Consider the following 12,615-nt stretch of genomic DNA (forward strand, 5'->3'; position numbering starts at 1 on the left):
ATGAGTGTAAATGTCACGAATGTCAAAAGTAATCCCACATAACGGTAATCATGGTAATGTGTGTATGTAAGCGTGTGTGTATATATATATATATATATATATATATATATATATATATATATTGCCCGCAGCTAAAACTCAATGGTATGAATTTATTAAAAGTCGGAGCGTATTTTAAGTATTGTTAACCTTTTTACCGAGTCTTCTGTCGCTCCCCTGTCGCAATTATTGGGAGTCGGACCAGTGACGTTTCAATATACGACTGGCAAGCGACAGAAAACTGCAGTTATTCCCTTTTTGTTGTAGTTTTCTCTTCTTTTTATTTTGTTGTTTCACCAACGGTTTTGTTGACAATCGTATTTTTAGCTCTTGTTTCAAAATGATTTTATTTTTTGCCTTTTTTGTTTTGTTTTACTTTGTTCTGTTTCATCAACTTATTATTTATTTTATTTTTTGTTGTTTTCCCACATACATCTCTAATAAAACTATAATTAGTCATCTTCCGGTGTTGTATTTTACAAGTCTTGGAGTATCATTTACATCACAACAGATGGTAGAGATAATTCCTAGAACTTAACTGCAACTAAGTTGAAGTTAATTAAATATTGATTGTAACTGGTTTTGCATCAATAAAACTTGACAGGTGTAAATTGTTTAAAGTATAGTTACCCCTTTTCTTACAAATGGACATATGTGTGCGTGAACTGCACACAGTACAGAGTGTACTGAGATTAGTTTTGGATGTAAGCTGCAAATTCAGCTCTTGTGTTCACCAGGTTGTACAATACATGCCAATATCGTCGGAATTCGGGTGGAGGGATACGTGTTTTCTGAGTGACAATGTAAACAAATCTGATGTATTGTAAACATGGCTCATCATTGAAATGCGCCACATTTATTTTAAAACATGTTGAGTCAACTTCCTTCCGACATATTTTCAGGGGGTTTTCAAAACGTGGCTAAAATTTTACAAATTGTATCCGTTTTATTCCGTCCACCAAGTGCAATGCTCCAATTTTTAAAATGGTCTATATATTATGAAAGTAAAACAAGTATATGAGCATCTAAGACAGTGGGATGCGGGCTTGCACTCTTTTTGGTGAGGTTAAAAGTGGTCATTTTTGGTACCCGCTTTCCCCTATTTGGGATGGAAATCGTGGTACAAATCTCCACCCTTCAAATGAAGGATGTATTCTATTTTGGGAAAGAGCTAACACTAAGCAAATTGCGATTTATTTTCTCTCCCTCTTACATTCACCAAAGGTTATCTTCATTTTATAGGAGTACGTCCGAATATATATATATATAGGTAAAAAAGATACACGAAGACGTTTAGTAAACCTTTTGCTAACGTAACGTCGCTATGTTACTAAAAGTAAAGCTTCTGAAGATTTGAAATGAAAGCGCTAAAGCTTTACTAAACGTCTTCGTGTATCTTTTTTATTTTTATTTTTTACCTATACTTTTACCGATCATTACGAAAAGTAATTATTATATTGGGGGGGGGGGTAAGTAATATCCTAACTGCAGAACAGCAGCTCTCTGAAAAAATATTGGGACACAAATCTGAACAGATGAAGGTTGTCAAATAAAGGGTCCCTCAAATAAAGCAGGGGGGGGGGGGGGGGGGGAGTCCCTGGTTTTACGTTATACAGAGTATACCCCAACATGCGGGGTGTAGGCTATGTTGTGACCTGGGTATAGGCTACCGAAGCGGAAATATATAGATGGTTGAGATTCGGTTTTGCATAATATCTCAACTTATGGATGTATTTCGCAGAAAAGCATATGGTTACGGAAGAAAGCATTAATTCGGGAATATATCCAACTTTATCAAACACCTCAACACATTTCCAACGATCGGGGCAAGTTTGACGCAACCGCGTGTCTTTGATTAAATATTCCGATAACGCAACTTTATGAGACAGGGGGTCTGGGGGCCCCCAGTGGGTCCTGGACGAAGTCCTGGTGGGGATGCAAGGGGCGGAAGCTACTGGATTTTACAGATTTTATAGGGCTTGAAATCAATCTAATTAAAATTAGATCTTTTGATCCGCTCATCTACTATCGCTACTTGTGTAGCGATAGTAGATGAGCGGATCAAAGGATCTAATTTTAATTAGATTGGGCTTGAAATATGTCTCCTATGTAGTCATTTTTACTATTTTCTATCATTTTTAATAAGGTGAAATTCATAAAATGACGCAAATTTTAAGGGGGGTTGGAAAAAATGCAAATGAATTTGTCGTTCTTTTATCATTTACATTTTTCTAAACAAGAGACCACGATTTACCTTAAATTTAAAAATTTTAGGAGGGGGGGGGGGGGGACGCCGGCTGCGCCCCCTCATATCCGCCACTGCTTACGCGATATTGCAAATATTTTGTTTGTTTTCTGTACTTGTAAATTACAAGTCTGAAGGGGCGGACAGGGGGTAGCAATCTCCCTCTCCCACTGTCCGCCCCCTCGTCTATGCTTCTGTTCTAGTATGTCTGACATCTTGATTGATTGATTAAATACTGTTTAACGTCCCGCTCGAGAATATTTCACCCATATGGAGACGTCACCATTGTCAGTGAAGGGCTGCAAAATTTACTAGGCCAATTATGGCCATTGAGCAGGCCAGGGAGGGATCTTTATTGTGCCACACCTGCTGCATGCTGTGACACGGGACCTCGGTTTTTGCGGTCTCATCCGAAGAACCGCCCCATTTAGTCGCCTCTTATGACAAGCAAGGGGTACTTGAGGGTCTATTCTAACCCATCTTCGCTAGCGCGGAGCATCACCCTTGGCTAGCGATCACGATGATTCTATAGATAACCCGGATCCTCACGGGATCTGACATCTTGAAAAAAGGTGGCAACACACATATTTTCTTTGGTTACCGATTAAATATTTAACTATATTGAGTGGAAATTGATACAGTTTTTCCACTTTTAACCATTAAAGGGAACGTAGGGTCAAAAATCAAATTTTGATATGTGAAAACTAGTACCATGCAGACAACAAAATCTAGCATAGAAAAAATAATTGCAGCTGATAACAATAATTGTGCATTACTGTACCTTAAATAACACGAATATTCTATGAACGATGTAATGTGAACAGAAATATGGTACCCCACCGAGGAGATCCGAGTGACTACCAAAACATTGACTTGCTTGTGGAAAACTAATTTTTGTGAATATATCTAGCCATCAGAAGATTGAAAGGTAAAAATATTTACAAGAGGAAGGTATATGCTCCATTTTATATTAATAAGCAGTAACAATAAGTAGCTCCAGGGAACAAAGGCGTGGTGCTTCTCAGACTCCTGTAATTATAGGTCGACAGCGGGTGCAGCCAACAGTAACATGACAGCTAGGCTGACGAAGGGAAATCGTTTTACGAATTTTGTGTTCTTTATCAACAGCAATGTTACTAACGGTGATTTAGTGTTCTGTAGTTAGCTAGTAGTAGGTAACAGGTTGGGAACACTTCCCCTATAGCGAGATATTCTCGCTAAAACGCGATTATCCATCTCTAGCGAGAGTAAATATATCCCGTACAACCGAGAAAAACGCCCGTGGAATACGTCTCTTCGTGTTTGACGTGAAAAGAAGAAAACGTGCTAAAATGTGTGATGCTTCTGCAAATAAATTAATCAAAACAAAAACACTCACGATGTGTATTGGATTTCAGACTGCATGCTTCCCTCTTACGCAGCAACTTTGATATGAATTTTTTTGACTGTTGTCAATTTCATAGAAACAATTCGCTTCATGTTGAGTGTGTGTCGCACTTATTCAGCGTAGCACAGGATTTGCCATTATTTTCAATAAAGACGCCAAAACACCTGTTTATGGTAATGTTTATTTCTCGCTAAAGAGGGATAATCGCGTTTTAGCGAAAATATCTCGATATAGGGAAGTGTTCCCAACCTGGTTAACAATCGGACCAGCTCGATTATTAACAAAATATTTTCATTTTACTTTACTCAAGTTTTTATGTAAGGTAGGGTTTGCAACATTTTAACATGTATATCAGTATGTTCAGCAGGACGTTATCTTATAAAACAAAATTCGACTTATAAATTTTTTACCCGTTTCGTGTTGTTGTTGTCTTTTACCAGATGGGCTTAATTTTGTGTAGCTGCAGAACTATAGCTCTCTGAAAAAATATTGGGACAGATCAGAGAGCTACAGATCCACCCCTTATAAAAACCTTCGATTTACGGCGCAGAAAAAAAATGCACATGGTTGAGGCTTTAGATCTCAGCATTCTTGCGTCGCTGTCTCTTAAATTGAATATAAAAATTCTTAACATATTTTCCTACTATACTTGTGTCCAAACATTAGGGCTGAAATGATTCACCGAAATATTGATACTGTTCTATATAAACGCATAACCTTATGGCACGATACTGTTGTAACAAAATACACAGCTTTACACAGATTATTAAGTACCTTTGAGGGTCTGAACTGGACACGTGACTCACTTGATTCATGCATGGCCGAGTGGTGGTGGATTGTAAACACCGATTGAAAATAAATTGATAATTCTGGTTAATGTGTGATATGTCTCGTATACATACATGTGGTGATTTAAGAGTGTTATTACAAGGTGGAAAATAAAATTGTCAAAATTCGGACCATACAACGTAAACAAGTTCAAGTTGTAAAAATAGCACTTTGTTGTGGGATTTAAATATCGTGAATAAAGGAAAGCCGTATCAATTCAGGTAATAATTCTATAGTTTTCAGGCTGAGGGTAACCATTTAACAGTCAATGATATTAAGATTGCAAACCACAAGCCATTCGGGCAACGATTTTCAGGAAATCCACATACTCGAACTCAATTTCACTTGCCCGAAAAAGAAAAAAAAAATTATACACATGCGAATCTGAATAATTTTCAAGACAAATCCGGAACAGACCCAGTGAAGATGCATAATTAATGGGACGAATGCCTTTGTTTGGGGAGAGTTATTCTAATTATATGACTTGAGCATGCGCGTAATATTTATTTACTTCTGATTGTCAAATTAAAACTCCAACGGATAATTTTTTTACAAATATGTTTCATACCAAATTTGAAAAGGATTGGAATGAAAAGAAGTTCAAAATGTCTATTGTTCACACATTTAATAACTGACCATTTTGGTCCCACCCTAATACCAAAACCCCTACCCCTGGGATCATCAAATTTACAATTTTGGTAAAGGACTACCTGTTCTTTCTAAATATCTATTTACTTTCAATTTACATGTATCAATAGCACTAAAGAAGATGTTATTTAGTGTTTTTCACATTAACACTATATACCAAGTTTGGCCCACCATGGGGTCAAAACCCCTACCCCGGGGATCATGAAATTTACAATTTTGGTAGAGGCCTCCCTGCTCTACATCACTATGCATTTAGTTTTTCTTACATGTGTGCGGTTCTTGAGAACAAGATTTTTGAAAATTGGTAAATTTTGGGCAGTTTTTGTCCCACCCCTAAGGCCCCAGGGCCAGGGGTGCAGGAATCCTGAAATTTACAATTTATGTTCCCCTTGTTCCAAATATGTTTCATACTATTAAAGTTTGAAAAGAATTGAAATGATAGTTATCTAGAAGAAGTTAAATTTTTAAATGTCTATTGTTCACACATTTAATAACTGACCATTTTGGCCCCACCCTGATACCAAAACCCCTACACCTGGGATCATCAAATTTACAATTTTGGTAAAGGACTACCTGTTCTTTCTGAATATCTATTTACTTTCAATTTAGTATCAATAGCACTAAAGAAGATGTTATTAAGTGTTTTACACATTAACACTATATACCAAGTTTGGCCCCACCATGGGGTCAGAACCTTTACCCCGGAGATCATGAAATTTACAATTTGGTAGAGGCCTTCCTGCTCTATATCACTATGCATTTAGTTTTTCTTACATGTGTGTGGTTCTTGAAAAGCAGATTTTTGAAAACTGGTTAATTTTGGGCAGTTTTTGTCCCACCCCTAAGGCCCCAGGGTTGCTGGAGTCCTGAAATTTACAATTTATGTCCCCCTTGTCCCAATGATGCCTCATACCAAATTTGAAAAGAATTGGACTGGTAGTTATTAAGAAGAAGTTAAAAATGTTCAATTGTTAACGCACGACGGATGACAAAGAGGGGGAGGTCCTTTTAAATTGGTTGCCATGGCAACAAAAATGCACAAGGAGCAGCTTTACAGGGTCTACGTAAGAAAAACTTCACTTTTAAATTTATTTGGATCATAGCCATTTATAAAACCAAATAAAATGACCAAGGCTTTGTTTCCATGGTAACAAATGAAAAATAATCATTTCAGTTATGCGATTTGTCAAACAAAATTTATATTTTCATTAATTTCTTTAAAAAATCTACTTCCTAGAGTGCCAATAGTTTTTTTTTCCAAGCAACATGTTTTGATATTGTTCCTAAAAATAGCAAGCTCATTACAATGCCACTTTGAACAATCAATGTCATAACGTAACAGAAATAAACGGATGTGACTGACTTCAAATTGGTCAGTACAACATCAATGACCCTGATAGATATTATGTCTATTTTTTGTTAGACTGTTGGAATAATCGAAAGGAAAGTTAAATATCTTCAATAAATAACGATAATTTATCAAAAATCAGCGACTTCAGAAGTATACTTTTCTGACAGAAGAGCAAGATCAGTGAATCTTCTCAGGATATATGTCAACAGTAATAAAAAACTACACATGTAGTTACTAGCTATTGGATGAATGCCTACATTGCATATACAGTGATCCCCCACTATATTGGCCCCCGTTATAATGCCACCCCAGCATATCGCCAAAAAAAGTTCAAAGTCCTGTTTTCCTTGCTATGTAAACGTACCCCGTTATAATGCCATCCCCCGCATACCGCCATCCACCAACCTATTTACAGTTACGATTTGGTCAATTTCTGTTATAATTACCCCTGCTAATTATCGCCAATCAACCGCAGAAAAATTTCAGTGAGCAGGCTTAAGCAATTATCTGCCATTAGTCTTCAAGGTATCAAAGTTTGGAGCATATAATAAGTTACGTAAATTATAATCAACTGAGTTCAAATATGCAGTATTGTTTTTGAAATCTGAGTATGACGGATACACCAAAGTCTAAGCGAGTTGGACATAAAACAAAAACTGGAAAGCATTAAATACCCCAACCATTACGATTCATTTACGACCACTGGACGCTGGGATTATCCAGGTATTCAAAGCACGATGTAGTAAATAAAATTCGTTTGATTTCTTAGGACAGCTGCACACATACCCCCTCCCCCAATATAATGCCACCCCGTTATGATGCCAAAATTGCTGAGGTACAAATGTTGGTGTTATAATGGGGGATCACTGTATAATGTTACTGATTTTCATATCGAGTAACTCATAAACAATACTTATAAAATGAGGTTTTTCCATTAGTTGGAGTACAAATTTATGAAATGTGGACAAACGACCAATAACATAGATACGCTTCAGCCTGTTTATTTGTGAAAATGCGAATAAATACAACAGCAATGCTGACCTTTTCCTACAGTTCATTATGTTTTGTGAATTAATGGAGTACAAATCTATAAATTGTTGACAAATGACCAATAATATTGATCTTGTATAGGTTTGAGATTCCTTTAGAGGACTATGTTTCATATCGAAGGGATGAATAGATAGATATTTATTCATTGGAAAATTTAAAAGTTGAAAGTACAATTATTAAGTTAAAAAAACATAAGAATATTAGCAACATATAAACATGATAAGAATGTACGTGTAAATACAAGGAATATTTTAAAAAGCATTTACATACAATAAAAATATTTGGCGATACATGTTGTAAATATAAATAAACGGACGTACAGAAGGTAAAACAAAACAACCAAATTAACCAGTAATGAGTCTGAAATAAGGATTAAAAGTCTGCTGACTAGCTTTCAGACTACACTCTATGTTTATGTATGCCTTTGGTTTAGTATACACCAGGGTATAAAACTGTTCTTGTGACGGTTTGTTTTAAATTTTGGTAAATAATACTTTGAGGAGTTTCTTAGATTATATAGGTTTTCACGAATGTCAGAAAGGAAGCAGTAGAGTCAATGGGATGGGTCTTCCATATCCTTGAAAAGTTTTAAACATTTAACAGATATTTTTGCATCTATCAGATAGGTTTTCAAGTCGGGTATACTCCAAAGCTTTTTTGGTAGGAGTCTAATGGTCGTATGATCTTGAGAGCACACTTTTTGATGGATTCGATTTGATCTGATAGAGTAGATTTCATGAATTCTTGTTAAACTTGCTCATTATGCTTCCCTTTAAAGAAGAAGGGCATATTGCTTTGCACCTGTTGGTCGGTAGACCACATATTGTTCGCCCAATATCTTGAAAACCATTCACTTGATCGTAATGATATTTCATGTGGATTGGTTATGAGTAGAAGAGGACCCCTATTGTTTTTCAGGTCAAAGGTCAATCTACTCTGGACATAGGAATATACTGTTTGCTCAATATCTTCAGAACCCTTTGCTTGGCAGACATCAAACTTGGTACACTGGTACATCTTAAGGAGTAGATAACCCCTAATGATTTTGAGGTCACATGGTCAAAGGTCAAGGGCCAAACCATCCTCACAAGTCAAGGTTTTGTCTTGAGAACTCTCTGCTTGACAGGTATCAAACTTGGTACATTGGTATATCTTTAGGAGAAGATGACCACGCTTGATTTTGGGGTCACATGGTCAAAGGTCAAGGGTCAAACTGGACATAGGAATATACTGTCTGCTCAATATCTTGAGAACCCTTTGCTTGACAGACATCAGACTTGGTACACTAGTATATCTTCAGGAGAAGACGACCCCTATTTATTTTGAGGTCACATGGTCAAGGGTCAAACTGGTCATAGGAATATACTGTCCACTCAATATCTTTAAAACCCTTTGCTTGACAGACATCAAACTTGGTACACTGGTACATCTTCAGGAGAAAATGACCCCTATTGTTGAGGTCACATGGTCAAAGGTTAAACTGGACATAGTAATATATTGTCTCCAATATTCTAAGAATTATTCGCTTGATTGACACCAAACTTGGTACACTGGTACATCATAAGGAGTAGATGACCTCTATTGATTTTTAGGTCGCATGGTCAATCCACTCTTGACATAGGAAGATATTGTCTGCTCAATATTTTGAATTGGTGATACTACTATCAATCAAATGATGTATGTATATAACCCTTTTCAATTTTGCACCATGGGGGCATATATGTTTTACAAACATCTCGTTTTAAATTGTAGTTAACATATCTGACAGAGTGATTTTGCCAATTTTTATGGTAGTGATTAAAGGGGGGGGGGGGGGTGGGGGGTGGGTTGCCATTGATGCTGGATGCTGACATACAAGGATGGCTTGCGTCACCTCGAAAAATGACAGTTAACAAATCTATTTCCAAATGTCCATAAAATCCATGCCATTATGCAGATGTTCCTTAGTTAGACAAAATTAAGAATATCTACATTTCAAAGTTCATGTGATAAATTTCTTGGGCGCAAGTAGAAGATGCCATAGCATTGAAATATAAAGTGCATGTAATTGGAGAGGTAAAGCATGGTCAGGTTTATTTCAAAAATGCTTGAAAATGTCATTTAAAAATTCCTAGCTTCGTTAATGTTGGAGCTTGTCAAATTTAAGGATACTGTTTACAAACAATGATCGATTATAACACCACCAAAATAAATCTTACTTTCTCTAGAAAGATTCACAGAGATTGCATGTTTCTTATCATGGTTTCACACAAAATATCAGCAAACGATCATCATCTTTTACCTGAACCATGCCGTTGTTTACAAACAACTGACTCTCCATGTACTGCAAATGCCAATGCTCACTAGGGGCGATTTCAAGGTCACAGCATAAAATGGAAATTATATAGCAAAAATTGTAGACTTTTATAATATAAAAGAAAATAATTTATAAATGATCATTTGAGAAATATTTGTTATGCAGATTTACACATACACCGCTTAACACTTGACAGTGGTAGTAGAAAACGAGAAAATATAATGATATTTTCCCCATGATACAACTAGTATACAGACCTGTACATCGTGACGCACGTCTTCATTGTGACGTCACAAAGTGTGAAGTGCACATAGGTACATCAAGAGTTATCTCCCTGTTGTTGCAAACCTTACCTTAAATTGGCTATTCATTACATATGACATTGTATCAGTTTTGATTTTTGGAGCTTCTATATGCCTAATATAAATAATTCATGATATAGCCTTTGCTAAGCATTCTTGTCATTTTATTCTTTCTTTTTTTTTTTCCAGTGGGTACTGTGAAACAGAAATGGATCTGCTGAGTTACGGGGACTGGCAGTCCAATCTTAGCTTATCCGAGAGCAATAAGTTCATGCTACAGAACAAAATTGGATGTGATATAGCTTTTCTTTTGGGAAAGTCGAAGGAAGAAGTACAAGCTCATAGATACATGCTTGCTAGCCGAAGTAGTGTGTTTTTCGCAATGCTGTTTGGACCTTTTGATAAAAGTGACAAGGCTATCGAAATCCCCGACATTGAAAAAGACATTTTTGAACAAATTTTGAGGTACTTAATGTTAAGTAAAATCTGAGCTTAATGATTTATTTTCAATTGAAACATGAAATTTAATTGTTTTAAAATTTGAAATTATTTTATTTTTCAATAAAAATTAGAATGGATGGTTCGAATCAGTATGTAAAACAATACGTTGTCATGATATTGCACATTTAAATTTATGCAATAAATGTGAAATTTTGAATGAAAATTAAATTATGAGGTTGTGGTGGGGAATATAAATTGCTCAAAGGGTACCTCGAGCTATTTATATCTTTGTAACATTTTTGTGTGATTAGAAGGACATTGAATCAAATTCCATTTTTCAACAGATATTTTGTTCAAACTTTTGATATATGATAGAGTAAAGGTTACTCCGATATATTTAAATTTATAGAAAGGGAGCCAAATGTTGATAAAAATCTGTTTCAGTTTACTATCAAACGTAAATGGAAATGTCCATGTAACTTTTGTGGTTTAAACATTTTGCATGGCATGATTGAGATGCAAAGTCATTTAGTTGGAAGGTATTATGGTACAGCATTGAATGTCTGTACATCCATCCATTGGGTGTTTGTTTCTAATTTTAGCCGAATTGCGTAGCAAATCTCAGCTTTTAAATTGGCGAAGGATGGGCGTCCAGTCAGGCGGGCGGGCGGCGTCCACAATTGGCTTGTCCGGTCTCTAACTTTCATACTTTTGGTGAATCTTTGTGAGACTTACATAATATGATCACATCCAAAAGAGGAAGGTTCCTATTTATTTTGAGGTCAAAAGGTCAAAGTCAATAAATGCCATAGATTTGAGCTTGTCCAGTCGCTAACTTTCATACTACTAGGGGCAACTTTGTGAAACTTACATAACATGATCACATCCAAAAGAGGAAGGTTCCTATTTATTTTGAGGTCAAAGGTCACTTTGTCACTAAATACCATAGATTTGAGCTTGCCCGGTCTCTAACTTTTATACTACTTGGTGCGTCTTTGTCAGACTTGCATATTTTGATCACATCCAAAAGAAGGTTCATATTTATTTTGAGGTCAAAAGGTCAAGGTCTCTTTTTCACTATATACTGTAGATTTGAGCTTGCCTCTAACTTTTATACACGTAAATGCTGGTGCATGTTTATCAGACTTCAAATCCTGATGACATTCAAGATTTATGTTGCTTTTGAAATCCAAAGGTCAAGGTCATTATCACCCTAAATACCTATTGCAGCCATTCAAAGCTTCATACTTATAAACTATATTAAATACGTGCATGTTTTTACTTTGTGAATGCAAACATGCATAATTTTCCAAACTTCAACTCGGCTATACGCATCTTCGATGCATTTTAGCGATTTTTCATTTCTCTGTCACACATCGAGCTGAAACTTGTTGTGTCATTACTTTGTGGGTTACACTACATGTAGATCATGTCCCAATTTTGATTCATTCCATCCTCTCTTGCAGGAGTTATGCCCCTTTATTTGAAATTTCTTGTGAAATGGAGGTTACATGATTTATCAAGCTAACTCCTACCATAGTTTTCAAGTGAGGACCTTGTTTTACATTAATGTTGTATGGGTATTGAAGATGTGCATGTGACAAGGATTTTGATTTTCTTTAATTTTTGAAAAAATTACAGGTTGTTGAACTTAGTCAGTTTTGAGGAAATATTACATGTGGAGTACATGATTTGTCTGTCTAACTCCTCCCACAGTTTTCAAGTGAGGACTGTCTTATTTTAAGAGTGTTGTATGGGTATTGAAGATGTGCATGTGGCAAGGATTTTTATTTTCTTCAATTTCGAGAAAATTGCAGATTGAACTTTGTCAGTTTTGAGGAAATATTACATGATTTGTCCATTTATCTCCTCTCACAGTTTCAAGCTAAGGCCTTTGTAAATTACTTGAAGATGTGTGTCTTATTGCAAGAATTTAATTCCTAACATTTTTAAAACAAATTCTTTTGATGTTTGAAAAAATTACAGGTTGTTGAACGCATTTGATCAATTTTGGGAATTTTTTTTTTA

The 12,615-nt window shown here is 35.9% G+C and overlaps 1 protein-coding gene across 2 annotated transcripts in view; it reads left to right on the forward strand.

Annotated features, from left to right (window-relative positions):
• The window catches only part of LOC125652202 (BTB/POZ domain-containing protein 6-like), a 294,494-nt gene that overhangs the window by 278,353 nt on the left and 3,526 nt on the right, over window positions 1-12,615 (forward strand). The window contains exons 1-2 of one of the 2 annotated variants that reach the window (XM_048881212.2): window positions 3,103-3,212; window positions 10,336-10,611. In XM_048881212.2, the coding sequence (XP_048737169.2) occupies window positions 10,355-10,611 (257 nt within the window). In that variant the 5' untranslated portion in view covers window positions 3,103-3,212; window positions 10,336-10,354. Of the gene's footprint in view, window positions 1-3,102; window positions 3,213-10,335; window positions 10,612-12,615 lie in introns of those variants that run through there. The other variant, XM_056164636.1, reaches the window with a different exon arrangement.

The sequence above is a fragment of the Ostrea edulis genome, chromosome 5, assembly GCF_947568905.1.
Source record: "Ostrea edulis chromosome 5, xbOstEdul1.1, whole genome shotgun sequence".
Lineage (NCBI taxonomy): Eukaryota > Metazoa > Mollusca > Bivalvia > Ostreida > Ostreidae > Ostrea > Ostrea edulis.